The sequence below is a fragment of the Eretmochelys imbricata genome, chromosome 2 (assembly GCF_965152235.1).
Source record: "Eretmochelys imbricata isolate rEreImb1 chromosome 2, rEreImb1.hap1, whole genome shotgun sequence".
NCBI classification, from domain to species: Eukaryota; Metazoa; Chordata; order Testudines; family Cheloniidae; genus Eretmochelys; species Eretmochelys imbricata.
The window spans coordinates 141,674,467-141,689,422 of record NC_135573.1 but is presented as its reverse complement, the minus strand read 5'-3'; the positions used below and the strand labels follow the sequence as shown (position 1 = coordinate 141,689,422).

General features: G+C 54.7%; 1 protein-coding gene across 1 annotated transcript; it reads right to left on the bottom strand.

The window, feature by feature from the left end:
- Positions 1-7,814: 7,814 nt before the first annotated feature.
- Positions 7,815-11,945, bottom strand: LOC144260149 (uncharacterized). Its single transcript, XM_077808709.1, has 6 exons — positions 11,489-11,945; positions 10,477-10,556; positions 9,935-10,040; positions 9,335-9,429; positions 8,489-8,593; positions 7,815-7,980 (listed from the first exon to the last, which is right to left on the bottom strand). The coding sequence occupies exons 2-6, from the start codon at positions 10,497-10,499 to the stop codon at positions 7,815-7,817; spliced, it is 495 nt and encodes a 164-aa protein (XP_077664835.1). The 5' UTR covers positions 10,500-10,556; positions 11,489-11,945.
- Positions 11,946-14,956: the final 3,011 nt, after the last annotated feature.

The following is a 14,956-nucleotide window of genomic DNA, read 5'->3' as shown; positions in this document are numbered from 1 at the left end:
TCTGTAGGCAAGGACTGGCCTGTCTCCCAAGATTTGTGAGAGTGTTGGGTCATCCTTCAGGATAGGTTGTAGATCCTTAATAATGGATTGGAGGGGTTTTAGTTGGGGGCTGAAGGTGCTGGCTAGTGGCGTTCTGTTATTTTCTTTGTTAGGCCTGTCCTGTAGTAGGAGACTTCTGGGAACTCTTCTGGCTTTATCAATCTGTTTCTTCACTTCCGCAGGTGGGTATTGTAGTTGTAAGAATGCTTGATAGAGCTCTTGTAGGTGTTTGTCTCTGTCTGAGGGGTTGGAGCAAATGCAGTTGTATTGCAGAGCTTGGCTGTAGACGATGGATCATGTGGTGTGGTCAGGGTGAAAGCTGGAGGCCGGTAGGTAGGAATAGCGGTCAGTAGGTTTCCAGTATAGGGTGGTGTTTATGTGACCATCGTTTATTAGCACTGTAGTGTCCAGGAAGTGGATCTCTTGTGTGGACTGGACCAGGCTGAGGTTGATGGTGGGATGGAAATTGTTGAAATCATGGTGGAATTCCTCAAGGGCTTCTTTTCCATGGGTCCAGATGATGATGTCATCAATATAGCGCAAGTAGAGTAGGGGCGTTAGGGGACGAGAGCTGAGGAAGCGTTGTTCTAAGTCAGCCATAAAAATGTTGGCATACTGTGGGGTCATGCGGGTACGCATAGCAGTGCCGCTGATCTGAAGGTATACATTGTCCCCAAATGTAAAATAGTTATGGGTAAGGACAAAGTTACAAAGTTCAGCCACCAGGTTAGCCGTGACATTATTGGGGATAGTGTTCTTGACGGCTTGTAGTCCATCTTTGTGTGGAATGTTGGTGTAGAGGGCTTCCACATCCATAGTGGCCAGGATGGTGTTATCAGGAGGATCACCGATGGATTGTAGTTTCCTCAGGAAGTCAGTGGTGTCTCGAAGGTAGCTGGGAGTGCTGGTAGCGTAGGGCCTGAGGAGGGAGTCTACATAGCCAGACAGTCCTGCTGTCAGGGTGCCAATGCCTGAGATGATGGGGCGCCCAGGATTTCCAGGTTTATGGATCTTGGGTAGTAGATAGAATATCCCAGGTCGGGGTTCCAGGGGTGTGTCTGTGCGGATTTGATCTTGTGCTTTTTCAGGGGTTTCTTGAGCAAATGCTGTAGTTTCTTTTGGTAACTCTCAGTGGGATCAGAGGGTAATGGCTTGTAGAAAGTGGTGTTGGAGAGCTGCCGAGCAGCCTCTTGTTCATATTCCCACCTATTCATGATGACAACAGCACCTCCTTTGTCAGCCTTTTTGATTATGATGTCAGAATTGTTTCTGAGGCTGTGGATGGCATTGTGTTCCGCACGGCTGAGGTTATGGGGCAAGTGATGCTGCTTTTCCACAATTTCAGCCCGTGCACGTCGGCGGAAGCACTCTATGTAGAAGTCCAGGGTTATGGGGCAAGTGATGCTGCTTTTCCACAATTTCAGCCCGTGCACGTCGGCGGAAGCACTCTATGTAGAAGTCCAGACTGGTTCTTGAATGTGATGGATTCGTTGAACCAAGTCGCTAGCCTTGAAGTTCGGAGAGGCCATTGGTAGTGTGGGATGAAATCAGGGGGAAATCTATAGCTAGCAAAAAAAGGTGTTGTTGGCATTTTGGTTTGCAAATTTGGAGCTGATCTGTCCTCTCAGCCAAAGGTACACGGTTTCGGGGATGGAGCGTGCCATCTTGGTCAGTTGTTCTATGATAGTCAGTTCCACCGTGCGGCCATTTGATTCAGGGAGTTCTGCAATGAAATCCATGGCACTGGCTGCCCATGGCTGGGGCAGGGTCTCCAGAGGCATGAGGTGCTAAGATATTTGGTGTGTGGTGCCTTGGTGCAAGTGCAGAAGTCACATGAGTCAACATCAGTCTGAATTTCAGCCCACATCTGGCACCACCAAACGAAGCAGGAAGTTAGGCAGGAGGTTTTGAGGCACCTAAAGTGCCCTGCTAGGGAGCTGTCCCAGTTCAGATGTAGAACCTTCAACTGGGGACATCATGGCAGAACATACAGGTGGTCCTCAGTAAATGTTATCGTGTCCAACAGGGAATGTTGTTTCTCATTCTCAGCTCCTGATTGTCCAGAGGGATCCCCCATTCCCTGGCCAGTGGGTGATCCCAGGAGGCTTTTTAAATTAGAATGATTAGAGCTTGAGGTATGGTAGTGTTAAGCACATTGTAGGGCTTGAGGATGAAGGGCTGTTTCTGACTAGCTTTCTCTCTTCTTGGTTATATTCTGCATTAGGGGATGGGGCGTCGGCCTGGCCATTCTTAGTTCTGGGTGGGAAGTTAAGTAATCTTGAAATTGAAGCAGGAGAAGAATAAGGTCTAGCTGAATTGTCCATGATTCAGTACTTTGGCTTTGTGCAGATACTGGATCCTTTTGTGATCAGTACAAAACTTGTGCTGGGTATCAAGTCCCCTTCAGCTACTGACACCAGTCTTCAAATGAGGATTGAATCAGAAGCAACTAATTATCAATGATCTCCTAGTTTTGGTCTGTGGGGTGAGCCTCCAGGAGCGGAATGCACAGAGGTGCAGGTTTCAGAGGGGTAGCCGTGTTACTCTGTATCAGCAAAAACAATGAGGAGTCCTTGTGGCACCTTAGAGACTAACAAATTGATTTGGGCATAAGTGCTCATGGGCTAGAACCCACTTCATCAGATGAATGGAATGAAAAAAAAAACAACAGTAGGCAGGTATAAATATACAGCACATGAAAAGATGGGAGTTGCCCAGTAGGTGCTGAGCGAGCATGGCCCTGATTGTTATTTTAGATGTGTCAACTTCCATGATGAATGCGCCAATTGGATTGGGGCGTGCCAGAATAAGTGCAAGCGGTGAAGGCAATTTTGAGCTGTTTGAGGGCTTGTTGGGCCTTGAGAGACCAAACAAATGTGGCAGTCTTGTGGAGGAGAGCTATCATGTCGGTTATTCACTCTGAGAAGCATGGGCCAAAGCAGCAGTAAAACTGGGGAAGCCTAGGAAGCACTGCTCTTCTTGAGTACTTCAAGCTTCCTCCCAGTTGGGAATGACTTCCACCTTATCTGGATCAATCTTAACTCCTTCTGGGGAGAAGACATACCCCAAAAACTCTGTGGAGAGTTGGCTGAAGGTTCGCTTTTCCAATTTTGTATAGAGACCATGCTGCCACAACCTCTCTGGGGTCTGTTGTGGGGCACATGCTGCTCTGAGTTCTCCAAAAAGAGAAGTATGTCATCTAAATAGATGACAATGTATTGATCCAGAATGTCCCCACATACATCACTGATGAAGTGCTGCAAGGTCATGGGACCATTAGTCAGTTCCAATGGCATTACCAGACAGTTAAAGTGTCCATAACGTGTTTTGAAATTTGTCTTCCATTTGTCCCGCACCCAAATGAGGGTTAGATTGTGAGTCCTTGGAGGTCTAGTTTGATGAATACCTGTGCAGGTTTCATGTGATCCAACAATTCTGGGATTAAGAGCAGGGGGTAATGGTTCCAAACTGTCACTTTGTTCAGGCGCTAGTAATCTACACAGAGGGGTAGAGTCAGCTGGGGCACCTGTAGGAAATGCTTACTAGTGAATAAACCTTTTGGACCGGTTTTCATGGCTGTACACAGGAGAGCCACTAGTTCTGGTTCGGACATTGCGTAAATACGGCCAAAGGCAACTTTCGGCCAAGGTTCTAGGTCTATAGGGCAGTCATAGTCTCAGTGCAGAGGCAATATGTCCACCTTTCTTTCAAAGATGTCCACATAATCCTGGTATTTATCAGGAATGTCGGCCGTCAGAGCCAAGAATGGTGGAGTAGGTCCAGGGGCGGAGGCTGGTTAAGGAAACCCCTACATTTTCAGTCATCTCCATTGAACCACTCTGGTAGGGGCACCACAGGCTCAGATAGCGAGGCCATGGTTCACACTTGGTGTGACGTGTCCCCTTTTGCATACGGGCTACTTACTTCCGGGAAGCCTGCTTTTCTGCAAACAGTTGCACCACCAGGTATCACATGCTGCCTCCGATAATTACGTCTAGTGCTTGGAGCTTTGGTCATAGCTAGGCATATTGTGCCTAGGCTAAGAATGGTGCTAGAATCACAATCCAGGGACACAACTGGGTCAAAACCGAGATCAGAGTCTGTAGACAAACCAGAATCAGAACCGGAGCCAGAGTCCAGGTGCAGGCCAGAGATTGAAGCTGGGTGGTCAGAGTCCAAAGATAAGCCAAGTTGATACCAAGCCAGAGTCCAGATACAGGAAGAAGGTCGAAGTCAGGTAGTCAGAGTCCGAGGGCTTGGGGAGGATCAGGAGGAGGAGGCAAGGCTGGAGCAGGTCAGTGGTGGGGCTGGAGTGAGGCTAGAGTAGGGGACTGACAATGCTGAGCCAGAGTTGGTAGCCCACATCGAGAGCCAAGGGTCACGCCAAGATCAGCAGTGAGAGACCAGAGCCGAGGGTGAAGAGAGAGTCAATAGCCAGGAACTGGAGGGGAGGCAGGGCAGGGCGGTGTACGCAGGCAGGAACCAGGAACAAGATGGGCACTGTCTTAGCATCAGGGCAGGGGTCTGCCTTGTTGCCCAGATGACTTGTGGATACTCCCAGGCACTGCCCACCTGGAGCCCTAGAGACCTAGGATCAAGTCCCACGCATCCTCATCTGGGGACTCTCTTCCTAGGAATAAAAGAAGGACAGCAGGATGACAAAGATGTCTCTGTCCCTAGGCTGTGATCCAGGCCAAGGGGAGCTCCCACCCTGGCTAGGTGCCAGGAGCTCCTCACCATCCCTAGCTCCTGTTCATTTCACACTCAAGAGACCCCCTAGCAGGAGGGGAGAATAAAGGGCAGAAAGTGAAGCTGCCCCTGGCAGGAAGGCACTAGCCTGGGACCCAGTCCAGTTCCCAGATCTACACCCAGGATTGTGAGGCCCAGGACCACAGCCCTTGCTCTGTGTCTGAGGCCCCACCTGTCAGATGGGGAGGACCCTTCCCTGCCTCCCCCTGTTTGTGGGGAGTTTCATTCCTGGCTGGGAAGGGTTTAGATACCATGTGGGTGGATTGGACCCTGGATGGGGGATGGGTCAGACATTCACTAACTCATGGGTGACACGGGCCATGGGAACATCTGAGCAGTGACCACATCATGCCACCACCCCCAGACTGCAGTGGTTATTGATGATAAACCCTGGTTCTAAGGACATTCTCATTTGTTGTTGTCCCTGGGCTGGGCCATCCCCACAGCCCTGTCAGCCTGATGCTTCCTAAACTGGCCTCTGGGCATGGGGCAGGGACAGTATCTGGCCCGGCCCTAGCCCCAGGAAGGTTGGGATGAGTGTGGTGGTGAGAGGGAGGTGGCATTCTAGCTCTGGCTCCCTGAGGGTAGATTCCTCCTGTGCCCCCTTAGCATGGGGGAGGGACAGAGGGGCCATGCCACAGCAGCCCCAGGTCTGGGAGTGCTGCAGATGCGGAGCTTGGCCATTCCCCCTGCTCCAATGTGAAGCTTTCTGTGCTCCACTGGGGAACATGGGCCCTGGCCCTGACATGCAGGCCCTTCTGTATCAGGCTGGGCAGGGAGAGCTTGGCATGGGAGAAGGCGCGATGGCACAGAGGACAAGGACAAGAAAACGGAGGGTGAGGAGAACCTCATGCCCCAGACAAACGGGATTCAGGAGCAGAGGGAAGGGCCCTCCACACCCAGAAGGGAGAGGGTTTCACTCAGCCATGTACAGTGAGACACAGCGGTACCTGCAGCAGGGAAAGTGAGCTGCTGGACGTGTGAACCAACAAAATTTCCACCCAGCCCCTCCCCACGTCTGAGGGACAGATTCTCCCACCCAACCCCTGAGATGAAGTCTTGCCTCCTCTCTAGTGACCTCCAACCCCACTCCCACCATTGCAGAGTGAACTCCTCCCCTATGCCTCTCAGTCCCCCCGTGACAGGTGTTCTACTTCCAAACCCACCCGGGGAAGCAGCTCAGCTCCCCAGAATCCTCTCAGCCACACCCTCCCTCTCCAGATGAGGGGCTGGGAGGCTTTTGGCAGCAGGGAAGTTGGGTGAGAGGAAGTTGACACCTTTCCCCAAGTGACCCCCCAGTCCTTATGGTGAAGCCATGGACAGTAGCTCTGGTGAATGGGCCACATGGGCAGCCTCTGCTGACTGAATCCTCCAGTTCTCCCAGAGCAGGCCCAGCCCAGCCAGCAGCAGAGCGAGCTTTCCCTGGCCCACGTGCCTGAGCCCAGCCTGGTTAGTCTTCATGGCCCTTTCAATCCTTGGCCTCCAAGGCTGCCTGTGATGGGGCAGCTCTGGATGGTGGTTTGGATGACATGGACACTAGACCACTAGGAACCGGCCTGAGGCCCTGAGGGGCAAGAAAGGCTCGCAGAGATCACTAGGGGAGTTCCAGCCCCTAGCATGAGCAATGGCAGCTTGTCCTGTTGATGTGATGCCTGTTATGAAAAAGCCTTGCTAGAGAGCTGGGTCTGAACTGCTTTGAGCTGCTCAGGGAACAAGCTGGCACCTAACAATAGCACCTGCCATGATTCATTCGTCTCCTTTCTCCCAGGTCAGCAAATGGGGATGGGATAGCAGTGACTTTCCATGGCCTGGAGCTGAAAGGCCCTGGGTCCCATCCCAAAGCTAGATCAATCCTTCCCTGGTTATCTCATCCCCTATCAGCTGGCCGGCTTCCCCCATGATGGAGAAGGCTCGGACCAGACCAGCCTGGCTGACACGTAGCCGGGGTTGTGGATGGCCAGCAGTGCCGCCTGCAGGAAGGATCTTCTCTGGCCTTCTGAGAAGATCTCTCCAAAGACCTAAAACCAACAGCACGAGACCCCTTGGCAATTGCCCAGAACCAGGCTCCAAATCCCTCTAATGGCTCACAGGAGCGTCAGAGTACTGCTGCAGCCAAGAATGCTAATTCCCCACGAGGACGTTTGCGGACCCACGGCCCAGGGAACCCCCTTCAGTAAGAGGTCACAGGCACTAGGGCCTCTCATAGCTCTTTCTGGAGCAGGATTCACTGCAGTGAACAGAGCCAGATCCCTTGAGATACAATCCTCCATTAACTCAACCCCCGCAGGGGATTCCTTTTATGCCACTTAGCAATGGATCCATGTAACACACACAAACCCAGGATCTTCAGCCTTTCGCAGCTGAACAGTCAGCTGGAAATAAGGAGCAGGCTCTTGTCCTGCATCCATGACACAGCTACTGCAGGGGGAGACACAGCTCTGCACCTGAGCTGCTGCAATGCACCAGCTGAGAGTCCTTACCGCCCCCACCCTGGCCATATTCCTGTAGCCAAGGCGCTTTATGTCCTGGAGCCCGTCCCGGCACCACAGCTCCTTGGCATCTCTGACGTTCAGCCCTTGGAGAGAAAGACACGCAGGTTTGTGAGGTTTGCCATTCTGGTCTCAGTGCCTGTCTCCTTCTGTTCCCATTGCTGGGTGCACACTGGCTGGGGCCTTCGCAGCATCCATGCCCCCATGAAATCGCAGGGTCCCCACCAGGTGTTTTAGTAGGGGGGTTTGTTCCATTCATCACAGTGACCCTTACTGTCTGTGTGTGCTGGGAACCCCCACTTCCACTGAAATCAGGATCTGGCCCTAGGTACCCAACTGGTGACATCCTACAAGCTTTGTGTCCTTCCCCTGTGGTCCCTGCTCCTGCCCCTGACTTCACTTCTCTCCATGTGTCTCAGTAGCTCCATTCCTGTCCCCTCACCAGCTGGCAGCTCCATGGATGGGCTGATTTCCCTGGGGTGGGGGACAGAGCTGGGCTCTGAGATAAAACAGCCAATTTCCCTGGCACTTTCACACTCATCTCCCTAATTCAGGGAGCGGGGAAGAGAAAGAATCAGCATCTAAGCTGGGGTCACTCTCAGAGGAAGGGGCTTCTTTCTCTAGGTTCCCATTACCCAGCAGAGAGAGTCTCAAAGGAGGGGCCTTGTTTCTATTGGGGTCCCTCTGCCCAGCTCCAGTTGGTCTAAAACAAGAAGACTTAGTTCTATAGGAGTTCCAATGTCCAGCTGGAGTTAGTCTCCGAGGGGCTTGTTTCTATAAGGTGCCATTGCCCAGCTGTGTTTCTTACCCCTCTTCCGCAGCAGTAGCTGGTAGAGTAAGTAAATCCCCCCCTGGCTTGACGGCTGATGTCCTCTGCTGGGTCAGTGATATACAGACTCAGCTTGGAATAAAGGGAACCAGGGAAAGGGCCCTCTATGAGGACTTGCTCCCCAGCTGCTCCAGAATAACAAGAGGCCAGACATGAATCTGCCAGCCAGTGGGCTCTGGAGCACAGTCCCCTATGGACCCAGGGGGAACCACTTAGCCAGGAGAAGAGGAACTTGACTCAAGCCTAGTTGATTCCCAGTTTTGACTCTGCCTCTGCCTCCCCACAGGGGCCCTCTCAATCTAGAACCCCTGCAGCTGCTCATCCAACAGCCTGTCAGAGCCAGCCCTGGCTGTGCGGGATGCTGGGGTCAAAGGTCACTTACATCAAATCCCAGGAGGCAGGTAGCGAATCGGAGCAGGGCAGTGCTGCTCTGTATGGCCCTGGCTTTCTTCTGCTTCTCTCTGGAGTGCATCCAGAAATTGACGTTCTGTGGGAGAAGGAGGCAGGTGAGGGTCAGTAGGCAGGTGCACATGCTCTACAAACGAGCCTCTCCCCCTCCCAATGGGGCTGAGACACTGTGCTCAGGGTGGAATAGCTGACTGGCTGATCGCAGAACTTTAAAAGGGGTTCTTGCACCCAGGGTGCTGCCCAGGTCCTGCTGGGCAAAAGCTGTCATTGTCTCTCCAGACTGGGACGATGTTCGGTTTTGGGGCTGGTCCATCCTTTCTGAACCCCTGATCCATGAACAGCACAACAGGATCAAGGCACATGTCCTGGCCCCTCCCCAGATGCAAAGGCTTTGGTGGGATGGAGGGAGTGGCTGTGAGGACAATCCCTCTGGGCACTGCAGTGTCCGTAGGACAGAAGAGCGGATTCCCTGAGGATCCTCCTGTACTCAGGGTCTCCCTAGAAAGGAGCCAGTGACTTTTCTCAGAGGCCCATGTCCTGGATCTCACAGGACTTTCAGTCTCTCAGTCCCCAGCCGGGCCTGGTGCCCACTGTTAGTGCTTAACAGAACTATGCAGAGCTCTGGCTTTCAGTCCCAGCTCTTTCCCCCCAAAGGCGGAAGGGCCCCAACATTGCACTTCACTGACAGCTCTGGCAAAGTCTGGCCCGCTGGGTCCCAGCTGGGAGGACGCAATGGAAATGTGACTCTTCCAGTCTCTCCTTTGCAACCCTCCTATGGGGTTAAGGGGAAACTCCCCCCGGACCCCGCCATTGTGCTCACCTCCAAGAGGTGCTCCAGCTTGTCCGTGGGGGCATTTCCGTCAGCAGGCTCCTCAGCATGATGTCCAGGCTATCTGCATAGGCCTTGGGCAGAGACTGCAAGAGGAGGGAGCACCCATCAGTCATGGGATCTGGGGCTACACCGGACAGGGGATGATTAGGAGGATTCTCTGGGGAGCCCTGACAAGACCCCAAAGACACATCCTGGCCTCTCCCATTCACATCTCCCCAGGGACACTTAGCAAGAGTTCAGGGCCGGATGTCAGCTGGCTCTTCAATCCTTGCCCTTAGCAGTTCTTTGTACAGGGCCTGGTACCCAGCAGGGAATTGAACATCCAAATTGCAATGGATGGGAGTGAGGCGTCCGGACAGAGTCCAGGCAGCAAAGCACAGAATGAGGAGGGAAGGAGAGGATCTGCCAAAGACGGGTAACACTATCTCTTCTGGGGGGAAGGGGTCTTCCCTGCCATTTTGTTAACCTCTGGGCCTGTTCCCAGCTCTGCTCACTCCTCCCCTATTCTCAGCAGCTCCATCAAACCAAGGGAGCAGGGACCACAGGCTGCTCCTGCTGCTGGGACAGAGAAGGAGGATGGTGACCTACCTGGAAGTGAGCGGTGTCCTTCCCTGGACACATGGTAAAAACGCTGTACAGGGCAGCTTGCAGGAGGCCTGATTCCAGCTCCAGCTCCAGAGGCTGCTTCAGTTTGCTGGCAGGAGAGAGGAGCCTGTATGAGACTCTGAAGCACCAGAGTGACGCTGGTACCACCATGGACATGAAACATGAGGGAAATAGGCACAGGCCAGCAAATATGGAAACGAAGGTGCCAAGGAGCACAGTGACCTGGCTGAAGTCACAGAGCCAGTCAGTGGCAGTGCTGGAATAGGCTCGTTCCCCTGATCTCACCACTGGACCCTGCTGCTCCTGTTATACGCCCCCAAATGATCCTCTCCCTAAGGCCACTGTAACATCACTGGAGTAAAATCAACCACCCAGCCAGGAAAGAGGGACCGTTCTGCCCCCTTGGCCGGAGGATGAGAACAGTCACTATTGGGGGTGACCTAAGAGGGGGAGGATCTGTGAGTCTGGGGTCTGGGCCTGAACAGCACCTGGATTAGGGCAGCTGGACGGGAGGGTCCTGGTACCTGAGGTGGCAAACCGTGGCCATAGAGCTGGAGAGGATGGAGCTTGGCTCAGACTCCAGGGGAAGGTCTTCAATCAGCTCCTGGGAGACCCAAAGGAGACAAAACAGTGGGTGAGATTCAGGCCCCGGTGACCCACAGGGGCTTCCGAGGGAGGAGGCCAAAGTGCACTGCAGACACAGCCAGCGTAATCCCCCTCCCCCCAATCCAGCTGGGCCCCCCCATTCCTCCCACCCATTGAACTTACTCCCCTCCCTCCCTCTCTCCAGCTGGGATGCCCCAATTCCTCCCTTCCCTCAGGCTCAGCTGCCCCTCCGGCCCTACAATTCCCCCACTGCCAGCTCTGGATCAGCACCAGAATTTCCCACTTCTCTGCTCCCCAGTCCTCAGCCCCAGGAATCCCTGTCCTCTGCTGCCCCCTCCAGCCCCACCATCTCCCCACCCCCTCCCAAGCCCAGGGGAGGTCTCTCTTTGTCCCATGTCTGGCTCCCTCCCCGCAGGGGCTGGGCACGGGGTCTCACTCACCGCAATGCTCCCCATGAGGGCCGCTTTGGAGCAGTGCGGCTCCAGGGTGTCCTGTCCCTGCTTTTGTGCTGAGAAGCACAGAGTGGGGATAGCGTGCAGGAAGCGGAGCTGCTTGGCCCTGTCCTGCACCCACTAGGAGTGTGATTGGGGGAAGAGAGAGCCTGTTAGATAGGGACCTGCCTGCCTCACCCAAACTGGTTCCAGGGCCCAGGTCCTCCATGGGGCTGGACAGGAAAAGCTCCCCCTTCCTGAATCCACAAGTGTCTTCCTGCAAAGGCAGTGTTTGTAACTGGGACAATGTCTGTGGGGGGAGGAGGCCCTGGCCTGTGTGAGACAAACACCCCCTCTTGGGGGGTCCCAGATAACATGGGAGAAGTGCCCCCCTTTAGGGGGTTATGGCTTCTCTGGGACAAGACCCCCCTGCTGGGGGTGGGGATGGAACAAGGGGCAGGACAGACTTGTCGCCAGCTCAGCTGGGGGATTTTTGTACCTCAGCTCTGCCCTGGAGATGCTGCTGGATGACCCTGATGGCAGCTTCCTCTGGGGACACATCCTCCTCCTCGTCCTCCAGCTGGACACTGCGGGTCCCTGCACCAGGCAGAGAAGGAGAGAGGGTGACTCCCGCTGCTGCAAAGGGGAAGGACGGGGTGAAGTGGAGAGAGAAGGGATAATGTGCCCCCCTCCTCTGTAAGGAACCCCAGGGCAGAGCAGGCCCCACCCTGCTGCTCCCAGAAACGCCCACAGCCCCATCAGCTCAGGGTCCCATGGCAGTCAGCCCCCGCCCCCATCAACATTAGGGGCCCGGGAGGCTGGAGCTCCCCTGACTCCGCCCAGAATGCCCTGCGCAGGGTGTGGCTGTGCCACTCCCACTGGTGTCAGGGGGCTCGCGTGGCTGAGACCAGACACCTTGGCGAACCAATGGGCACACGGTGTTACTAGCTCCCTTGGGTCTCCCCTCACCAGTACTGTGGGAGCCTCCAGCCTCAAGGCTCTCACACGCCTCGGAGGTGCTGCTGGCCCCTTGGGAGTAGGTGGAGCTGCTGGTGCTAGAGCAGGGGTTGCCCCATCTCCTGTCCTAGGCAGGCTGGGGGCTCTTTAGTGGCCAGGCAGGGGCATGGCTCCTGCTGGGCCCTGGCTCCTCTGCTTCCTGGAGAGGAAGCCCCAGAGCTGCCTTGCCTGGCTCCCACCCTGTCCTGGCTCCCTCCTGCAGAGCTGCACCCTGGGCCACCTCCATTTTGGACCAGAAGGTGCCTCAGGGCCTGCTCTGGGAGCTGGTGTCTTCCTCCTCCAGAACGCCAGGCACGTCCACCACTTGGCCTGGCCACAAGCTGCTTCCCCGCCAGCGGGGACAGGGGCCGCTCTCCTCCTGGGGAAGCCGGTAGCTGCTTCCCACTGGCTCTGGAGCCTTCTTCCCAGCATCTGCTTCAGCCTCTTCATCCTGGAACTGAGTGGGGAGCAGCCATGAGTTTGGGGTCAAGGCAGCCTCTCACTGACAGGCCTGTCTTCTCCGCCCCCACCTCTCTTCCCCCTCACTGCACGCCCCACCACGGGGCACAGGGATGGCAATCTACACACACTGGCAGCAGCTCACAGCACAGGCTGCTCCCAAAGCTCCCCCTCCTCACTGAGGCACTGTGACACCGGGGAAGTCTCATCCTTTGAGAGCCGTGGGGTTTTCAGTCTGTTTGGACAAGCAGCTCCCTCCTCCACCCAAGGCCACACACACTCCCTGGCTAGAGAAAGACCAGAACCCGGGAAGGAGTCTGAGCTTGCCCTGGGAACTCGTCCCCAGCTAAACTTCACAAGGACCAAATCATATGAGGCATGAGCCCCCTCAGTTCCCACTGATTGGAGTTGTGGGTGTTCAGCAGCTGGCAGGGTCTGACCCCCAAGAGACTCAGCCTGGGGAACAGTCTCCTATAAGGGAAGGGCTGGGAGCCCTATTGCTGGGCTATTTTCACCATGCTGGAGATGGCTCTGAAGAACACCCTGCAAGAAACATGCTGCCCAGGCCCAGAGTGAAGGGCTGCAGGGGGCTGTGTTAGTAAATCTAGTCTCACGCGGGGAGATTCCCCCCCATTACTGCTCCTCCCCAAGAAGAACAGAGAAGCCTCTGAGGAAATGCTACCTGCCACTCACTTGCTCTAGATGGCGCAGTGCTGGGTGGCAGATGCTCAGCGTTGGTCTGTTCCTGGCCCTATTCATTGCTCTCCCGCACCAAGGAGGGCTGGAAAAGGAGCTGCACAATGCCCTGCCAGTAGGGCAGGGTGTAGAAACCGGGAGACTGACAGTGGCTGTGAAAACAAGACTATGATTTATTGCCCAGGGATGGATAAACTCAGGCAAGCAGCTGAGGTCCAGAACACTGACATACAGCGGGCAGGTCACCTCCCGTCTCAGGATCTCCTAGTACGTTGTGCACATTCCTGAAGCCTGACAAGCCAAGGGCTGTAGGGGAGGAACTCCAACCGCACTGATAGAAAACTGTGGCCTGGGCAGGGGTAGCCACTGCCTCAGGGTTGCACTGGGAGTCAGTGACAGAGCTAGGGATTGAGTCCAGGAGCCCTGTGTCCAGGCCCCTATACTAACCACTAAAGGAAAGTTCCTTTCCAGAGCTGGCAGTTGCAAGCAGGACCCTATTCCCAGCCTCCCTGGCTCTGAGAGTGAGTGTGACCTGCTGGAGTGACTGAGGCAGGGGATTGGGAGTCAGGACTCCTGGATTTCATTGGTGGTTTTCCTATTGACTTATGCAACCTTGGGGAAGCCAAGCTTTAGAGGGGTAGCCGTGTTAGTCTGGATCTGTAAAAGCAGCAAAGAGTCCTGTGGCACCTTATAGACTAACAGACGTATTGGAGCATGAGCTTTCGTGGGTGAACAGCCACTTCGTCAGATGCATGTCGGAAGCCATTCCCCCTCTCTATGTTTCATTCCCCAGCAGTAAAATGGGGATCTAATACTTACCCACTATTGTAAAGCACAGTGAGATTTACCCAGGAAAAGCTGCTCTGTAAGTGCTATGGAGCAGTGCTCCATCAAAGGTCTGTAGCCGTGGAGAATGCAGCTTTGGGGGAAGGGGCAGTCGAAAGCAGTTCCTGTAGCCCTGGGGCTCAAGGCAAATCCCTGCAGGAGGGGCTGGACAAAGCCAGCTCCTGTCCTGAAATCATCTCCTGTGGGAGGGAGATGTTCCACCTTGTAAGAGGGAAGCCTTCCCAGCTGCTGACTGCCAGGAAGTTGCAGGTCAGCAGGGGACAGGTCCTTCCCTGGGGTGCACAGAGACATGTATCCCAGAGATGGAAGTTGGGGTCCTGGTGACTGCTACGATGGGAACAGCCCCAAAGACTCTGTAGCTGGAAGCAAGCCAACCTGAGGGAAAGGGCAAGGGGGATTTTGCTGGCCAGTGAAGGTCTGTTATAGCTAGTAGCTGTGAGCCCACAGCTGGATCAGGGTCACCTTCCCTTTTGGGAGACCTAGAGGGGAGCCCAGAGAGGGAAGTCCAGACAGAAGGTGAGGGGGGACAGTAGGGTCTGCCCACCTTTTGTAGGGAGGCTTTTCCCCAGGAGAAGGGTGAAAAATCTGCATCTGAAATGCCAGACCCCTCACCTGTGGATCAGGTTTTAAGGAAAGACTGGGGGGTCAGATATCCTGGAGGGGTGAGTCCTCCTAGCTGACCTGTTGGGAACAGAGTGGGGTGACCAAGGGGATTTTACCAATCCAAAGCACTCCATTAAAGAATGTTATTCCTGCTATCCTTGTGAAAGATAACACTGTCTCTTCAAGGCTGGGGGCAGAAAAAACTTTGCATTTGGGAAGCTTCACAAGGGGGTGGGGTCCAACCCAAAGAAATTCCAGAGGGAGGGGGCCGAGGGCAGGCATGGTTGCAGTGCACCCTTTCCTTGACAGGACCTGAATCACGTGCCTGATTTGAGAGCCTTCTCCAAAGAGACAGGAGACTGTGTCT